Below are 20,836 nucleotides of genomic sequence, written 5' to 3' on the forward strand. Positions count from 1 at the left end.
TACTTCATGGAATCTCTCAGGAAGGACTTTGGAGAAAGATTTTTACAGACTAGTAAGCTGACTACACCCTGGTATCTCACATTTAGATGCATATTACAACAAGAACATGAACTAAAGAGAAACAACAACATCTTAGGTCTTATAAAGAATGCTGAAGTTAAAAAGATTATTGTACCACCGAACACGACCATCACATTGTCTGGATATGTTGACAAGGAAATACCATACCATACTACACCAGCTATGCTTCATCCTTGCAACTTAGCCAAAGATTCGGAAGACTTTGATGTTGAACCATCATTGATTACTTACCAACACCAACAGAATGGGACAGTAGCTGTTACCATAGAGAATTTGACAACTAGAACACTGAGTATACCACCGAAGGCAATAGTATGTGAATTACAACCAGTCCAACTAGAACCTTCACCAAGTTTACCATCTGAAGAGGAAATTACTGACATTATGGAGAAGATCAAGATAACACAGAGCACTTTAACAGATGAACAACTAGATACAGGAGTTAAACTTCTACGCTCATACATGGACATCTTCTCCAAGACTGATGAAGACGTAGAACGTACTGATATTGTCAAACATCGCATCGATATGACACATGATAGGCCTTTTAAGCAGCGATACAGAAGAATTCCTCCATCAGAATATGAAGAAGTAAGAGATCATCTTCGACAACTTACACATGCAGGGATCATTAGACCATCTAAGAGTCCATTCTCCTCCAATGTAGTTCTTGCTAGAAAGAAGGACAACACTCTACCTGAAGTTGGCACCCAAGAAATGTTCGTTCTTTCAACGCAAGGTAAAGTTCCTGGGACACATTGTTTCAGCAGAGGGAGTGGAAGTAGATCCAGAAAAAACCGAGAAAGTCATGGCTTGGCCTACACCTACATCACCTGAAGATGTTCGCCGTTTCTTGGGATTGGCTGGGTACTACAGACGTTTCATTAAGAACTTCAGCAAGATTAGCAGACCATTGACTGAGTTGATGCCAATTCAATCAGGTAGGAAAGGACAGAAGAAGAAGAAACAACCACAGAAGGAATGGCATTGGGGAGAACAACAGGACCAAGCCTTCAGTAAACTGAAAGAACTCCTTACGTCAGCTCCGATACTGAGTTATTCTGACAACAGTTTACAGTACGTACTTCACACCGATGCTTCTGGATTTGGACTTGGTGCTGTACTCTACCAGGAACAACATGGAGAAAAACACGTCATCTGTTATGCCAGTAGAGGACTAACCAAAGCTGAGAGGAATTATCCGGCCCAAAAGATGGAGTTCCTTGCATTAAAGTGGGCGATAACAGACAAGTTTAAAGATTACCTGTATGGACCAGCACATTTTACAGTGATGACCGACAACAATCCTTTGACGTATGTCCTCACCACTGCCAAACTGGATGCCACAGGACACAGATGGTTGGCTGATCTTGCAACTTACAACTTTGATATCAAGTATCGTCCAGGGAGAAACAACTCTGATGCTGATTCCTTAAGCAGACTTCCCAGGGATATCATAGAGATCAACACTGACACTATCAGAACCATCTGTAATTCCGTAACATCAGTACATTATGCCGAGTGTTTAGCAGTCAATCCAGATATACTACAAGATGACATAGATCTGAATGGAACATCAACATCAGATATCATAGACTGGAAGAGAGCTCAAAGACAAGACACAGTTGTTAGTCACTGGATTGATATGATACAGAAAGACCAGAAACCAGAGAAAGGAGACGCCATATTCAAGAGGCAGTACAATCACCTGAAGGTCATAGATGGAGTATTATATCGTCAAGTTACTATCAACGATGAAGTTACACAACAGCTAGTACTTCCAGCAGCTCATGTTTCTACAACACTCCAGGCATTACACAACGACATGGGACACCCTGGCAAAGACCGTACTTTGTCATTAGTGAGAGACAGATTCTACTGGCCTGGTATAGCCAAGGATGTTACAGAGTGGATAGCGCATTGTGGAAGGTGCATTAGGAGAAAGACACTTCCAAACCAGAGAGCTCCGCTAGTAAGTATTGAGACAACAACACCACTACAGCAAGTTTGTATGGACTACCTTACGTTAGAACCATCTAAAGGAGGTCAACAACACATCCTGGTCATAACAGATCACTTAACCAGATTCACTCAAGCCATTCCCACAAAGAACCAAACGGCAAAGACAACAGCTGAAGCCTTTTATCAACACTTTATAGTACATTATGGAACACCAGATCGTATACATTCAGACCAGGGGGCTAACTTCGAATCCAAGGTCATAAAGGAGTTATGCAGTCTAACAGGAATGACCAAGTCACGTACCACCAGTTATCATCCGATGGGCAACGGAATGTGCGAAAGGTTCAACCGAACACTACTTAACATGCTAGGAACACTTCAACCAGACAAGAAGAGAAACTGGAAAGCTTATGTAGGACCACTTGTCCATGCCTACAACTGTACTAAGCATGAATCTACAGGATTCGCACCATACTACCTCATGTTTGGAAGAGATCCTAGACTTCCAGTGGATGTAGCATTTGGCATACGGAAAGATACAGGATCTAATTACATCAAGGACCTTAGGGAACGGTTGGAAGTCGCTCACAACTTGGCTACAGAAACATCTAAGAAAGCACAACTGAGACAGAAGAAGAACTATGACACCAAAGTAAAGGGAGGTATCATCAAGATAGGAGATTTAGTCTTGGTAAAAATAGTGGCATTTGAAGGCAAACACAAGCTGTCAGACAAGTGGGAACAAGACCCTTACGTTGTACTTGAACAACCGAATCTGGAGATACCAGTCTTCACAGTGAGGAAGGAGAGTGGAGAAGGACGTAAAAGGAATCTCCACAGAAACTTGCTGTTGCCAGTGGGTCATCTGGTAGAACCAACTAGACCAGTACCAAAACTCAGAAAACCATCTAAGAAAGAACCACCGAAACCAGCACCTAGAGTATTGAGGAAACCGACCATTGATTATCCGGAGTCATCTGATGAGGATATAATAGATGTATTGTTGGAATCATTTGTTGAGGATGACAGTGATTCAACCATCACTTCAGATACCATTCAACCAGTGGTGAATCCAACAAGCGACATGGAAATAGAAGATGAATCTGAATCTGAAGGGGACGCCCATTCTCATGACACCAATGGGACAGATTCAGATATCGGCGACAGAAGGCCTTCACCAGAGGTGACAAGTGACAATCAGGAGGATAGTTCTGACAGTTCGTCATCGTCGTCACCTGTTAGTATTCGTCGGTCGACCAGAGCAAGGAAAGCACCTGCGTGGATGACGTCAGGGAAATACGAGCTTTCGAAGAGTGCAAGTCATACCACCACTACAGATTGGTTTCAGAGGGTTCAATGCCTTACATCTTTAGCGGACACTCATCTATTTCATGGAAAACAGGCAGAAGCAGCACAGGCTATTGTTGAAGTCATTACAACAGCAACCACAGACAGGAAATGACGGGACGTCATTTCACGGCTGAGGGAGTATGTGATAGCCTGTTATTTTATGTATTTTGTATATTTTTATATTCTTAGTAATTGATATTAGTACATATTTGAATAAAGTTATATTGTTAGCTTATTAATTACATTCTGTATTTAAGGATTAGTATTATGTGTTATTCTATTTTAACTTATTGACATGGACTATTGACGGACGAATTCTATTCTTATGGTTTGGTTAAGTCTCATTTCACTGTAGTTATTACTTTATTTTCACGGTTGATTTGAGCGCTTTCGGACATTTCTTCTATTGGTCAGTACTTTTGGCGGTTTAATTATTGTGTTCTATATCTTATGGGAAGACATCTTGTGGTCAACACATATTTTACCTGTCTGCAAATAACAATCTATACAATAACAACTCTGTGATTTGGAGTTTCATAAATAAGGTCAGTCCTATATCTTTCTTTATTAACTTTGCAACAACTGTCCTATAGTTCATATTTTACACGTATGCATGTTGAGATTGAATGTAGAGAACGAGAGTTAAATTTCATAACAAAACATATCGTAAATGTATATTAAAACATAAGAAGAGTCGAATTTTACGATCATATAAAATAATACTTCAATAACCTATAAAATCTGGTATAATGATTTGAAGATAAAGTTTACATATAAATTGAATGATTGCGAGTGTCGAGTGGACCGAAAGAATGTTGTAATGTTTAAAGGTAAATCGAATTAAAGTAAATCGATATAAGAACTAAAAATAGATATCAAGGTTTAATATTGATTTTTTACTATAAACAATAAACATTGCTTAACACAGATTTATAATAAACATTTTTGTTATACAGGTATATTTAAACCTTACTGTATTAAAGATGTAGTGTGTAATATGGTTTATATGGAAATGTGCCACTTGCACGATATGTGAGGTAAGCTAAGTGTATTTGTATTCTTGTTTCGCTTAGCTGTAGTTTTTAATATTTGCTTTGCTTTTATTGTTACTTTTTGTGATTAGTTGCTTTTTGATTTAACAAGCATGCAGATTACGTTTTGTGTAGTTTATATTATCAACACAAGTATTGCTCAATAGACTTTGGTATGAGACAGCATATGAGAACATGTACTATAATAACTTAAAGTCGAATTGGTATAATTGTAATTGAGACAAGTAATTGCTATGGTATCCACATTATATATTTTTGTGATCAGATACATATGTATGCAGCTAAATAAGTTTGCATGATAATGAATTACGAACATTAGTTTTAATTATTATTACTTAGTAAACAGATTTATCTTTCTGTAATTTATAAGTACATTTATATTTTACAGGGCTTTATTTACGTTCCCATATAGTATTGAACTTCGTTAGTCTGAAATAAAAGTTACAGAACCCTATTCAGAAGTTTAGTTATTATTTACTAAAAGCCTCAAGAAACCGGCTTTTACATCACCCTTCCCCCTATTGCCACAAAGCGGCAGCCATTTCAAACTTGTTTAACAGTAAATGCACAAATATGCATGGCTATTCGTCTTTTTGTAAATTTTCAGTATATTCAGAGCATTTTAAAATATTTCACATTTTTACCATGTCCATGGCAACGGCAGCCATTTTGAAAATTTCAAAGTCAAAAGTCTCATCTCTACTTGTCAGTTACCAATAATATCAAATTTCATTAAGTTAAAATCATTTTGATATTTTTTGATATTTTTGCAGTTTCCATGGCAACCGTGGCCATTTTGGAAATTCCAACTTCAAAAGTCATATGTAGACTTGATAGTCAACAATCATATCAAGTTTCATCAATTTTGAAGCATTCTGAAATTTTTGCTCCTGTATCCATGGTAACATAGTAGTTCCAATGATTGTCAAAATCATTCAAAACCTGTATATAGTGGACAACTGTATTGCATACAAATTTGATGATTTTAAGTTCAAGTATACCAAAGTTATTTACCAAACCCGGAAGTTTTTGGAGCATTTAGACCTTTTAGCATTGTTTCCATAAAAACGGCAGACATTTTGGAAATTCCAACGCCAAATTCCGCATCTACCAAAGTTGCTCATCGTTATGCTAAAGTTTCAAAAAAATTGGAGCATTTTCATATTTTTGAAATTTTTGGTGTAGTTTCCATGGCAACATAGTAGTTCCAATGATTGCCAAAATCATCCCAAAGCAGTACAATGTATAAAGTGGGCACCTACATTGTATCAAAATCTAAAGATTCTAAGCTTAAGCATTCTCAAACAATTCATCTAACTCCAAAATTATTTTTTTTCACCATGTTTCTGTTTCCATGGTGATGGCAACCATTTTTTAGTTCCAAAGTTGTACTGCATCTTGAAAGTCAATGTTCCTTGTTATAGTGCACCATCATTCAGATTGGTTCCTTTGGCTCTGAGAAAGCGGGCGGACAAAATTAGGTGGAAGAAAAATAATAATTATAATAATAATACGGAAAAAGAAACAGAGGAAAAGCAATATGTCACCCGACATTGTCGATCGGGTGACATAATAATAAGAAACTAGATTTGTAACTGCTAGCAATAACGGATGGCACCCTCGTCCCCCCATTGCCAGGATAAAGGCAGCCATTTTGAAATTTCCAAAGTCAAAGAGCGTATCTACAAATGGAAATAATGATTTTTGTAAAGTTTTATTAAGTTTGGAGCATTTTGAAATTTTTGACATTTTAGTCATTTCCATGGTTACGGCGGCCATTTTGAAATTTCTGACTCCAAAATGCATTTCTACCCATGTCAGTTATCATTTCTGTAAAGTTTCATCTAGTTTGCAGCATTTTTAATTTTTTGAAATTTTTGATATTTCTACTGTTTCCATGGTTACAGTAGATAATTCCAAAATTCTAAAAGCAGGCATCCCATTGCCAGATGTCATGTTATATATCAATACAGTTTCATAGATCTCTATGCAATATTCTTAAAGAAAATGCAGCTCTTATGTATTTGTCCATAGGCTCAATGTTAAACATTTGCCCTGTTTCCATGACAATGGTGGCCATTTTGGATTTTCTAAATATTGTCTTGACATCTAGGCATACCAAGGAACATTTCCATAAAGTTTCATCCAGCTAGGTCTTATAATGAAAGATTTAGAATTTTGAAAATTTTTCACTTTTTTGCAGTTTCCATGGAAACGGCGGCCATTTAAAAAAATTCCAGTGTCAGATGCACAACTTCACATGGGGGTTCTCATTATGTTATAGTTCCAACATTATTGGATCACTCAATTCTTAGAAACACGATGGACAAAATGTGTGGAAGAATAATAAAAATAAGAAAAAGAATCGAACAATAACAATATGTCACCCCAACTTCGTTGAGGGTGCCATAATCATTATAAATAAGACAAATCTATGTTACACTGTAGTAAAACCAATTAGGGAGTCGCATGAACTCTAAATGTAGCAAGAACGGTGGAGTTGATAGGGTAACCGAGTCCTATTATGTATGAATAACACGCCATGTAACTCGGTCAAAAAGTATTACAATTAAAAATAGATAACAATAAGTAACTTACATCTTAGACAACTATTCTAGTATCTAAAGATCTAATACTGCATAAGCATTTCGCTAGTGAGTTAGACAGAGACATATTGTGTCGGCCAACAGGCGTCACTGCCAATACCTCCTTTGGTTTGTTTTTTTTGCACTAACTTTTTAGTATCAATTATGTACTTTAAACGCCATACAATTAGAAAGAATGTTAGTGCTTATAAATTGGAAGTTTAAAATTTGAAAGTTCAAATCATTACGTTAATCATAGATTCGAAAAGAAACTACCACACGATAGGACACTACTTTAATGTTAACTTAACACAACCAATGTATTGTAAATCTATTTAAGAACTTTTACGTTTAATCCTATCACAAAAATAGGTTATATTTAGATTGATCGGTTGATTGGTTAGTTGTTGTTTGCTCAAAATTAAATGGGAAACGCATAACTCATATTCTGATGGAGAATACGTTAACGGGGTTAAAGTCTAAAATTCCTACAGGAACATTCATAGTCATAATTCAGTTTGTACCGCCAAGCGAAAATCATTTCTGTCAAGGGGTTTTACTCAATGGTACCAGATTTCTATATCCATGTCTATCCTTGAGGGACACATTTTTGTCGGAAATATTATAAAAACCGGCACCATAATTAAAAAGATCTCCAATCTTAGCTTCAGAACATGTAACTATATATATAAAAAAATAAAAGAAGTCCAACACTGCAATTTCGAAAGGTTGTTCTTATGTTCGGCAAAAATAAATACATAAGACAATATGAGTTCAACTGATATTTTCAGGAAATTTGTATTACCGAAACGACGACATAAATCATGTTTGCTAGAGAAACTTACTTCAACAACAGTGAATAGAAATGTGTAACAGTTTGACTCCATGGACATGCATTATTAATTGAATGTTGCTTGCTAAACATCAAATGAGGATTTTTATGAAATTGGTGTACCTACATTAATTAATTTGGTAAAATTGGCCATACTCTTCAAACCAGTGTACTTGAAAAAACATAACGCAGTGCACTCTAAATATAAACTTATATCAGTAAAACTATGAATATTGTTAGACAAAGGGGAAATTGAACACTTGTCCATCTTCCGATGCACTTAATAATATGGATAACTCTTTTAAAACACTATTTGAATTACAGGGCCATTGTGTACAGCACTGGAATTGAAACTGCAAGATATTATAGATGGATTCTAGAATACAAATGAATGAATATGACGATACCATTACATATAAAGACGAGCACACATATGCACCAATCAAGACTGTTCAGAAGGACCATGCTGTTGTAATATCGTGGAAACAATGGTCCATTATTTTCATCTTGATACTCGTAGTATCCTTGGTGTATTCTTCTATAGGACTAGCTGTGACTTATTTTACGTCACGTAAGTTAAACTACATACATTTTGTTTTGGACGGTTTCTACATTTTGGAAGGATTAATGTATATGTGATAGCCCTTTACATTTAAATGCCAAAATGAATAAATGACCATTGTCTACTTTTATATTGTATTTTTAATGATACATTTCACACTATAATGTACTATTGGTAATTTTATTGTGAGTACCTATAAACTGAAATAAAGTCCGGTCATTTGTTAAATTTCCATTCTTTATGATATCGTTAGCCAATCAAACAGTTAAGCGAACACTTTTATAAATATTACTCAGAACGCGTTGTAATTTGAAACGGGGCATCATTCTCTTAAATTCAGCCTCTTTAATTTTATAGAACTTGCGGTACATTCACTTCGTTTTACAGACGCTGTGACAAAGATAACTACAATGAAGATCATTTATAGAATTTCGCTCTTCTGTATCTATAAATGCGTTAACGTAAAACATTAGTTAATTATTATTTTATTACACATTCATTGATTGAAATGAAAATGGCAAAGATAGATAGAAGCTATCACAGTCCAATACTTCGATAGCTGAAATCAAAAAGATGGTTCTTGAAAATTCAGAGAGAGGTACACTATAAAAAGTATTGCAATTTACAACAGCGTCATATTTGTGTTAATTTTCCTTTCAATCAATCCGGACATTTGTTTTTATCGTGAAAGTCGTCTTTTAGTGACCACCACGCGATTAATAATAAAATTTAAAAACAAAATGATTTATATCAGAAAACTAAATAATATTTTGTCCGTAGGTCACGTTTCTCGTACTAAAAATTTCCAATACAATAGCATACGTATATAACTAGACGTACTTATCTAAGCTGACTGAAATAAACAGTGTTTGTGTTGATGATACAATGTATAAAAGAACGTATGTTACGAATTACATATATACAGTGTGGTTTTGTTTAACTGGAATGCTATAATGCTAAATGTATCCACATACATTGTTGTTAAAAAGAAAAGACAAAAAACAGGCCAAATCTGTCATTAAGCTTGAAGAATATTGACTTATATTAATATAATCTTGTTTTTTATATATCTAAGAAACAAATAAAATAATATAACAAGATACCGACGCAGTCACTACGGCATGTTAATGTTTGCCTTTTTGTTACTTTTTTCAACGGTGTGCCGAATATCACAATTTAGTGCAACGCTTTAAATTTACATACCGTCTTAATTTAAAATAAGTTTTCATCATAGAACTATGTAGTTTGATTATATAGAATACATAGTTTGCTAGCATATGATATCTAATTGATTGTAAGTAAGTAGATAATATAAATATTAAAAATACACATAAATGTATATTCATTACATATGAAACAGGAACATGTGTACGAAAGACACTATGCCCGCTCAAGGTTTCACATTTCTATGTTAAGTGGACCCTTTAATCCTTGTCATACACAGGATTATGAATTTAATATGGGATGGAGTCACTACGGCATATTTTAAATACCGTCTTTATTTACAATAAGTTTCCATCATAGAATTGTGTAGTTTGATTATATAGAATACATAACTCGCTAGCATATGATATCTAATGGATTGTAAGTAAGTAGGTAATATAAATATTAAAAATACACATAAATGTATATTAAAAACATATGAAACAGGAACATGTGTACAAAAGACACTGTCCACTCAAGGTTTCACGTTTCTATGTTAAGTGAATCATTTAATCCTTGTCATACACAGGATTATGAATTTAATATAGGATGGGCGAACATACAATATCAAATCCTTTATTTTAATTTAAGGTTTAGTAGGAAAAGAAAATAATCATTCTTAACAAGCAATTTTAGATCATAATACAGAATATATTATAACCGTATAGTCAGCTTTAAAAGTCAATGACTTAAAAAATATGAAATGATTCAAACGAAAAAATTTCAGGCTAATTTATACAATACATTTTGCCCAAAAAATTACAGAAAAGAACTAGCGTCTACCATTGAATAATTGGCTCCTGACCAGGACAGGTTCATCAATAATTTTGGCAGGGTTAAACATGTTCTTGAGCACTCTGAACCTCTTTTACCTGAGGCAGAGTTGTTACGATACAACAAAAGAACACACAGTCAAAATCAGTTGCAAATAACCTAACTCAATAAATCGGTACGAAGCATACACAAACTTATAAAACTACTAACATAAAACATTATAGACAGAAAGCAACTAGATTATTTTGCAGTTTCAAAAAGATAGTTCTGAGCCAATTATAACTAATTAGAAAGTATGCTAACAAATTCTCAAACATATAAGTTTTCAGATATATTGTTTAAGTTAAGCGTGATATATTTCCTTAAAACAAGGTAACTCAATTGCGTTAATAAAGTACAGAGGAAGACTTTACCTAGAACCCATGCATCATTATAATTACATCCGCTTACTTTCGAGCAGATAAAGTATATTGATATATATATTTTCCACATTCGATACTTAAAGTTCTTTTTAAAAAGAATTACATTTAATGACATGATTTATTAGAAACATACACTTCTGACATCGGACTGGGACTTCTCTTGAACTAAATTGTCCTTTGGGTATTGTTATGCGTTTACTTTTCTATATTGGCTAGATGTATACGGGGAGTTTTGAGATCTCGAAAAACATGTTTAACCCCGCCACATTTTTGCGCCTGTCCCAAGTCAGGAGCATCTAGCCTTTGTTAGTCTTGTATGTTTTTTTTATTTTAGTTTCTTGTGTATAATTTGGAGTTTAGTATAGCGTCCATTATCACTGAACTAGTATATATATTTGTTTAGGGGACAGCTTAAGACTCATCCGGTTCGGGAATTTCTCGGGAAAGACCCATTGGTGACCTTCTGCTGTTGTCTGTGATATGGTTGGGTTTTTGTCTCTTTGACAGACTCCCCATTTTCATTCTTACTTTTTTTTTAATTTAGATGCGATCTTTGAAAGAAAAATAGAATACCTTGAAGGACGGATAACTGAATTGGAAAAAACGCCCAATATGGCATCGGAACAAAACAACGTTACTGGATTATACCAGAAAGGTAATTTCAGAATTTGTCATATGTTAATAATTATGAGATGTTAAACACTTGTCAGTGAGTTATTAACCAAACAGAAAAAGTAGCTGGTTACCATAAGATACAAAAAAGACAGACAACAAAAACCAAATAAATTCTTAAAAGAAAAACAAAAATTATCAGGACTAAACGGTTTACTAAACACTACGCATATACAAAAAAAAACACAAGAACGTCACAAAAGACTTGGTATGATCTCAGGTTGTTGCTAAGGGTATGGAGATCCTTCACTGCTAGTAACATCCGTTGTATGATATTCTGAATGCAAAGGACTGTGCGGCATGTTTTCAACAATTACTTGCCCCTACCTTCATAAATTTTAAACTTATTCCATAATTCTGTAATACCATACCTTCAAATGGTGAAGTTGAAATCATCCCTTTGTAAATTTTACGGACGCAATCACGAGTTGGTTGACCGTTATTGAATAACCTTTTCACATATAATATTGGATATGTTCCTTACGTCGTAACTACAATCCCCTTCCCTATCATGAATGTGACCTACCGAATTAGACTATTTACTGAATTTGTTATATAATGAGCAACACGACGGGTGTCACATGTGGAGCATTACCTCCTTACCCTACCGGAGCACCTGAGATCACCCCTAGTTTTTAGTGGGGTTCGTGTTGCTTATTCTGTAGTTTTCTTTTTTGTGTCATGTGTACTATTGTTTTGTCTGTTTGTCTTTTTCATTTTTAGCCATGACGTTTTCAGTTTATTTTCGATTTATGAGTTTAACTGTTCCTCTTTCACTTTGTGCCTACTTCAGAAATCAATTTCACTGCATCATTTTTATACTGTTAACATTCCAAAGTTATGTCTCTATGATATCAAACATCTCTTGAAACCAGTATGTGAAAAAAAAAGAAAAATCTATGAATATCATATATCTCCCCAAAAGAGGCGTTACAATAGAAACAGCTGTATATACAGTTTTGTTTATTGGTCCTAATTATTGTTTTGGTTTCCCTTACAAATGCGAAGACTTTTCAATTGCTTTATTTTGGGTTGTTTTCTTTTGTAAAATACATTATAAGGTTAAGTGGAATGCAACTCTAGGCCCACAATATTGAACATTTGGTTTTCATACAAAATTAATTGAAAATCCTTGTTTTATTTCCTTGACTTTGTTGGTCTTTTTCTAACTTTTGTGTTTTCATTCTTCTTTTGGTGTTGTCCGACTGATTTGTTGATATCTGCAATATTTCAGATTTTCTTTTATACTAAAGGCTTGTTCGCAGTCACATTTCAAACTTTTATGTTAGTAAAATATGTTGTCCACAAAAACTGCAACTCCTACAGCATTTGGATGGTGTAAACTTCCCAAAAAAACGTGTATGTTATAATGGTGTATGGCATATGGTGCAATGGTGTAAGGTGTATGCTGATATGGTGTATGATGTAAGAGGAATGGTGTAATGGTGTATGAGGAATGGAGCGATTGTGTAACGTGCGATCGGGAATGGTGTGAATGAACGGTGTACAACATTTCATTGGTTGAAAACGAAATTCTTTTTATTTTAATTTTTCGGATTGTAAACATAAACAATAATAACAATCTTAATATTTGAAATTTAATTGCGTTATTGGTAATTCCGGATCGTGTAGATAGAATGGAGAATGGTGTATGGTGTAATGTGTAACGTGTATGGTGCAAAGGTGTAACGTGTATAGTGTAATGGTACAAGGTGTATGGTGTAATGGTGTATGGTGTATGGTGTAATGGTGTATGGTGTATGGTGTAATGGTGTGTGGTGTTAGTGGGAAGTTTACACCATCCAAGGACTGTATGTCAAGCTTTCAATTCAGAACATACCCCTTGAATCGCGAGATTACTAAGCCTAATAATAATCAAGTGTATTTGTTGAAGTTATCCATGTGGATGTACACACATGTTAGTATACACATATGCTATTGTAAGCCTTATCATAATTTATATTCAACCCTACTTCTAAATCATAAATTGCATATAAACGATAATGCAGTGGTTTAAAAAGGGTATACACGTTTCCAATTCTACATATATTTGCGTAAATTGGTTTAAACTTGTTAAATATTAAAAACTTAATGTTATTTATCTTTTTTTCAGTCGGTTTTACATCATGTGGTGGAGAAATTGCATCTGAGAGCAGAATTAAGTTTACATCTCTGAGATCATCTCATGGTATAAATGTCACATCTTCGTATGATGAAGGACAGTTTTCTCCTAATAAATCAGGATTTTATTTAGTGCTGTCTAACATTCTCTCAAATAGCCAGGACGGCTATTTTATTCGGAAGAATGGTAAAGAAATAGCAAGGGCTTGGACTCACTATAGTGACTCGCATGTCACTCCAAGATACACTGCCCCACTGGCAGCCTTTATGCAATTGTCTTTAAATGATTTTATTACAATAGAAGGCAAAAGTGTTGATTTTTCAAGCTGCCTTACAATAATACAGCTTTAAAACAGCAGAAATTGGAAAACATTGTAGACTATCAGTATCTAAAAGTTGAGATATAACTAACATTTGTTAATCAGAGCAATCATAAGCAGAAAATTTCAAGTTGATTATTCTTAAAATTAGAAATTAAAAACTTTTCACATTTCGTGCGTCTTAAGTGTTTTTCTACAATAACCTCCATAAGAAATGTAATTTCCCCACCATCTCCGCACAAAAACACCAAGGAGTGTATATGGAATCATATATATGCAGATGTCATTTTGTCTGCTTTATTTAGATCGGAGATTGCATGATTCCTGTAGATTTCATTTGGACAAAAAAGATGACGAAAATTCTAGATATTAAGGTAAAGACATGAAATATTAAAAATGGTTGTCACTTATTTTGGATAACCGATTTTACCACCAGATTAGATTGAAGACTACAAATGAAAAACCGGATTTTAAAGTCATCATTAATTAAAGGTGTCTTTTCAATATATATATATATTGATATATACAATTTTGAATATTCCAAATTATTTGATATAAAATTTGTATTACATTGACATACAATTTGTCAAGGTTAACATCTATTACATTTTAAAAATTTTCGGGCTTTCCTCATTTTTGTTCCTGTTTTTGTAGATTTTAATGATAAAAATAGTAAATTTTGACTGAATATAGTGATGTTTGTTCATGAAATGATTTAAGTTTCCTTATGTTATCAGAAATCCGATGTTTGACAAAAGTTTCATTTTCCTGTTTTTGGATATTTTATAATAAAAATCTCATGTTTTGCATAAAAAAGAAAACTTTTATCATTCCATTTTGTAAGTTTCCTCATACCATCATGTTTATAAAGTTTCGAATAAACTCATCAACGATACAAAGGTTTAAATTGTGTATGAAAGCGCGCAAATCACAAAAATTTAAAAGGTCAATTCATTGAGGACCCAAAATTTCGATAGTTCTAAAAAATACAGCTTAGAATAGTTAAGTAAAGCAACAGTAGTGCACCGATGTTCAAGTCTAATAAATCTTATAAATAAGACGAATCTTGGTAAAAAACAAAAAACAACTGAATGAGACGCACGAACTCTAAAAGTAGCAAAAACGGTTGCATCGACGGGGCAACTATATCCTGTTGTGCATGGTGCATGAATAGCCCACTATACGAATCAACACTTTGTCAAAAATTGTGTCACTAATCCGGAAAAGGACACAAAAGGGACCAAATATATTATACATCAGTCATACATTTGTTGGACAAGTTTTGGTGTAGAAGTGCATTCCTGCCAATACATCAGTTTAGTGTGCACGAGTGTAAAATATCAATTGCGATTTGTAATCGCCGTACGATTGAGAAGTTGTTAATTGCTTCAAAATTGGAAAGTTTAAGTATCACGTTAATCACAGACTCAACAAAACTAGCATGCGATAGGACCTATCTTGAAATAAACTTCACCAAATTACTAATGCATTTTAAATCAATTAAAACATGTCCATGTTTGTTCATACCATAAGGAAATTGCATATTTTGATTGATCGATTGAATACTTGATCAATGTTAACTTAACATCTAATTGCAAATGCATAATTCATATTCAGATGCAGATCATGCTATAGCATGATGTATAGGGTCTTATGTCTTAAATTCATAAGGACATCATTTCTGTCAATGGATTTACCCCTACATTTGTTGTATGATATCGTATTTCTATATTCATATTAAATCTGAGATATATATTTTTTTATACAAATCTGAACAATTCATAATACACAACTTAGTAATAAGAGTGCATATGAAAGCAGTGGTCATACATGTTCTATGATAAAAATGTACTAATTGAATACGTAACAAAAGTACATAATCACTTCCACAAGACTAACCTTAATCTTCGATGGAGTAAAATTGTGTAACTTTAAACTACCAACAACAAAAAAACGGTGAAATTAAGTTCTCGAACTGTTTAAAACAATTCTGCTCCAAGAATGACATCCAGTGTACTACTCATGTAAGTACAAATTTGGTAATAAGTATCTTCAGGGGGTGTCCGATTCAGGAAAAGAGTATTGAGTTTTGGCTACTATAATTGGAACATATCCGTGGTAATCTGTGACGCAGATATTACATAACGGTCAACTAATTCGTAATAACTATAAAAAGAAAAAGAAGATGTGGTATGATTGCCAATGACACAACTCTCCACAAGAGACCAAAATGACACAGAAATTAACAACCATAGGTCACCGAATGGCCTTCAAAAATGTACCACATAGTCAGCTATAAAAGGCCCCGAAATGACAATGTAGAACAATTCAAACGAGAAAACGAACGGCCTAATTTATGTAACGTCATGTTTACGCAGAAATGACTGCTGACATGTTTAAACAGATAACAAAAGTAAAGTAGAAGGTGTACACTGGCATATGTCATAAAAAAATCGGAAAAGTTTAATCAAGATATATTATAAACCTTTATTCTCTTTCATTCTGTTATTTTGTTACATTTTCATTCAAATCCCCTTCTTTTAAGATTTTTGTTAATAATAAAACGACGATTTAATTGTACTGATATGAATTTATTCATTTTGTCCCGTGACCCAATTGTTTCTTTTATACTTTGAAATCCCATTATGATAGATATCGTCTCATATGCTACCTTAACATGCTTAACTTTCTATAGTTTTCTATATATAAAAAAAGAAGATAAGGTATGATTGCCAATGAAACAACTCTTCACAATAGAAAAAATGACACAGAAATATATAATCTACATTTATGCAAATGAATATAAAGAATATATAGATTCTTATTAATACCTTCTTTCTTACTTTAGGATTATTGACAAATATGACAAGTTTTAAAAATACGAAGGAACTACCAAAAGACGAACAACAATAAACTTAGCACTACATAGAAAAATTAAAGACTGAGCAACACTTACCACACCAAAACAGGTATTGATCTTAGGTGATCCTGAAGGGTACTCAGAATCTGGTACACTTGTGTCACCTGTCGTTGTGTTACTCAAGTAATTACAAACCTTGTGATAAGTCTGATTTGGTAGGCACATTCGAGAAAATGTTATTTTGGTTTCGACAATTGGAACATATAAAGTGTACACAGTTGATGCATTACACATGTTACACGCTTTCACGTTCATACGATTCATACTGCATACGTTGTGGTGTGCTCCCACAAAAAAAAACTGTTCAATCCGAGTTTTGAGCAAGTAGGACTTCAATCGAAATTACATGTATTTCTTGGTCATTATCAAGAATTGGTTGAATGATAGGATACGTCTATGTCTAAAACTCAAATGCGACACGTTTCTGTAGCATTAGAACTTCATAAACCACAAAAGTTGTAACTGCCGCTTTAAAAATGTTGTCCTCACTGTGACTGTTTATCTGTTTTTAATAACATTAGCAATACGACGGATGCTAAATGGGGAACAGGATAAGCTTACCTTTCCGGAGTACCATAGATCATCCAAGTTTCAGTTTTCTATGATGTATAAAAAAGAAGATGTGGTATGATTGCCAATGAGACAGCTATCCACAAAATACCAAAATGACACAGACATTAACAACTATAGGTCACCGAACGGCCTTCAACAATGAGCAAAACCCATACCGCATAGTCAGCTATAAAAGGCCCCGATAAGACAATGTAAAACAATTCAAACGAGAAAACTAACGGCCTTCTTTATGTAAAAAAAAATGAACGGAAAACAAATATGTAACCGATAAACAAACGACAACCACTCAATTACAGGCTCCTGACTTTGGACAGGCACATACATAAATATTGTGGCGGGATAAAAAATGTTAGCGGGATCCCAACCCTCCCCCTACCTAGGACAGTGGTATAACAATACAACTTAAGGACGAACTATAAAAATCAATTGAAAAAGGCTTAACTCATCAGATGGACAAAAATACAAGTGGCCGTGGCCCGATACTTATACATCCCGACGTATTATGTGTATTGTGCACTATTATTTATCTTTTGTCTTTTTCTTTTTTAGCCATGGCATTGTCGGATTATTCTTTATCTTTGAGTTTGATTGTTCCTCTTTTCAAACGCATAAAATAGCATAGGGTGACGTACATGGTACTGGTACTACTATGAAGTTCTTTTAATATCGAATGACGGTGGTTACTAGAACACATTTTTACCTGTCAAAAACTTTAAAAGATACATTTGTAGATCATCTACTTTTGGTATCCGTCTGTTTTTTGTTACAATCGATATTCCTGTGTGGATCTAAACTGTTTCAAACAGTTCTGCTAATTTATTATGTATATATCTATCACAGCTATAGGAACTGCTTAATTTCTGTAAACATTTATACAGATAGTCACTCAGTCATTCAATCAGTAAATAAGTAAGTAAGGTAAGTACATTGTAATTAAATAATTTGTTATAGTGACAGTCATGACTAACAAACTACTTTTTTTTTAAACTCTCACTAGAAACAGTGTTTGAAATCATGACGAAACTGAGGTTCAAACTTACTAGAGATCTAAGGCACTTTTGGAATGCTTTCATCATGTTAAATGTTTATGTTTAACGATTTTAGCTTAAATTGATGAAAGTAGAAGTAAGCGCATAATCGAAACGATCAATAATTTTAAAGATGTATTTTCTTTTCTTTAAAAATCTGTGAAAAAAATATGCGTCATATGTTTTTGAAATATTGCTACAAAAACATGTCAACACATTTGTTTCTTACTACACATGACGTATACAAAACGTAAAAATCGGCTTACTTTTGTATGCCAAATTAGCGTCTACAGAAGACCCACAAGTCTGTCGAATAAAAAAAATTTAAACAGTTATATAAAATTCGAAGTTGAATTGCACTCAGGACCCAATTTTCCTAAATGATATTCTCGTGAAAATAAGGTAGATATGTTAAACTCTTTTCTCATCGAGTACAAGGTCATTTAAACACAATTTCTTTATCACTATTAGTATAAAATAGGTTCAAGTATAAAGATTTACTATACATATTTATTAAATAAAATTATCTAATCAGTTAACATGTTTATGAACAAACATAACTGCACACCTACCAGTATCTAACCGGTAATTTATCAGGACATTTCTAATTCGGACTTCAAAAAGTCTAATTGAAATGTCAAAATTTTTAGTGTTTAAAATTTTAGTCTTTTCCTTGGTTTGCCAAGCTGGATACGCCTTTCTGCTAGACCGGAGTACCGTCAGACCTAATGATGGAAGTCAGTACTTAACCATGCGTCATTATGTACAACTGATGGACTCACTTTACGACGAAAAGCAAGCACGGCATCAATTGGAACAAACTGTTGCAACGCTTCAAACAAAAATGGATGCCATGAATAACAATGGCGGACAAACAGCGGTGAATCTAACAACATACATTCAACCATATATTTCCCGTGTAGAAAACCAGGAGAGAGAGCTTAAAGCTGTACGAACAAAATATGATAGTCTTCTCCAGACCAAGGAAGCCGAGATAGCTAAATTAAGTACAACAGTGACAGTTTTAGAACAAAATTATACAAGATTGTTGCACGACAGCACGGTGACTCAGACAGACTACAACAGACTTAAGCTGGAAGTAGACAGCTTGAAGCAAATTAAAAATTTGGACGTGGCTAATGGTTTGCAGGAAACTAAAAACGATATTAACATGTTAAAAGCAAGTAATCAAGCCAGAAGTCAGGATTTTCTTGCTCTGTACAATTTGACAATATCTATAAAAAGGACATCAGCATAACCACAAAAGAACTCGACAACATTAATAATGGTAAGTGAAATAAAAAGTATAAATATGACTAAACAAACAAAAATCAAATATTAATGAATTTATTTTTTTCAAATGAGATAAAAGATAGTTAGCAAAAGTTGTGATCATGACAATGCTACATGCATTCATTATTAAAACCTTTATATAACAGTAGTATTTTGTTAGATTACAACTATGTTGTTTTTCAAATTAAACTTGTTTTCGATTTACAGGATCAGTAACTAAGATACAAGATTTAAATGACAAGATATCTCGGCTAGAAATGTCCCACAATTTGACATCTCTGCAAGTTAACACGAATGTTAAGAAGGGTAAGTTTTAAGATTTCTACATTGATCAGATTAAGTAAAATTTAGAATAGAAATGGGAAATGTTTCATAAAGACAACAACCCGAATAAAGAGTAGACAACAGCCACAGGCCCCTTATAGGTCATAAACGCAGCGAGAGCAAATCTTGCACCAGGAGGCGTGCTTCAGCTGGACCCTAAACAAAAATGTATACTAATTCAGAGAACATGTCCTCACACGAAACTCCGAAATATACACAACTTACTAAAATTAAAAATTAAACAAAAAAAATAAAGAGCAGAGCCTCCCGTCTTGGGACAGGCGAAACAATTTGGTGGGGTGTGTATTGACAGAAATAGATTGTTTAAATTGTCGTAATTATTATTAACGGACTTTCTAAACATACTTTTAATCTACAAACCAAAACGAGGCACCTCACTTCAAATGTATAATATCTTCGACAATTAATAATAGGTCATTCGTTAAAACTCAACTGCTGTTGTTCTATTTCTTTATGTAATTTTGCAAAGACAATTTAAACTATGTTAAACCAAGTGTCTAGTTGTAAATGATTGGGGAAAGATTTTTCAAATTCAGTTTCATTGGGTCTTATTGTACGTACGAAATTTTAATAATGTTGATTTCTGACACAACTTTACAAGTACCCTTATATTTCTCAATACAGATAGAGTAATAGACACTGAGATTAGAGGCTTGTATGACAAGATGACTCGGCTAGAAAATTCACAGAATTTGATCGGTATGCAAGTAAATACAACAGTTTGATCTTTATCTACAAGGG

The 20,836-nt window shown here is 33.8% G+C and overlaps 1 protein-coding gene and 1 long non-coding RNA gene across 2 annotated transcripts; both read left to right on the top strand.

Moving 5' to 3' along the window:
• The first annotated feature begins 8,192 nt into the window (after positions 1-8,192).
• Positions 8,193-14,050, top strand: LOC139503558 (uncharacterized). The gene is made up of 3 exons (XM_071293359.1): positions 8,193-8,433; positions 11,368-11,478; positions 13,609-14,050. Exons 1-3 carry the CDS (start codon positions 8,232-8,234, stop codon positions 13,965-13,967), a joined length of 672 nt encoding a protein of 223 aa, XP_071149460.1. The 5' UTR covers positions 8,193-8,231; the 3' UTR covers positions 13,968-14,050.
• Positions 14,051-19,048: 4,998 nt separating this feature from the next.
• LOC139503817 (uncharacterized) lies at positions 19,049-20,836 on the top strand. Its single transcript, XR_011659198.1, has 3 exons — positions 19,049-19,745; positions 19,958-20,056; positions 20,720-20,836. It is a non-coding gene; the product is annotated as an uncharacterized lncRNA (long non-coding RNA).

Source organism: Mytilus edulis, chromosome 14, assembly GCF_963676685.1.
Source record: "Mytilus edulis chromosome 14, xbMytEdul2.2, whole genome shotgun sequence".
Taxonomy (NCBI): domain Eukaryota; kingdom Metazoa; phylum Mollusca; class Bivalvia; order Mytilida; family Mytilidae; genus Mytilus; species Mytilus edulis.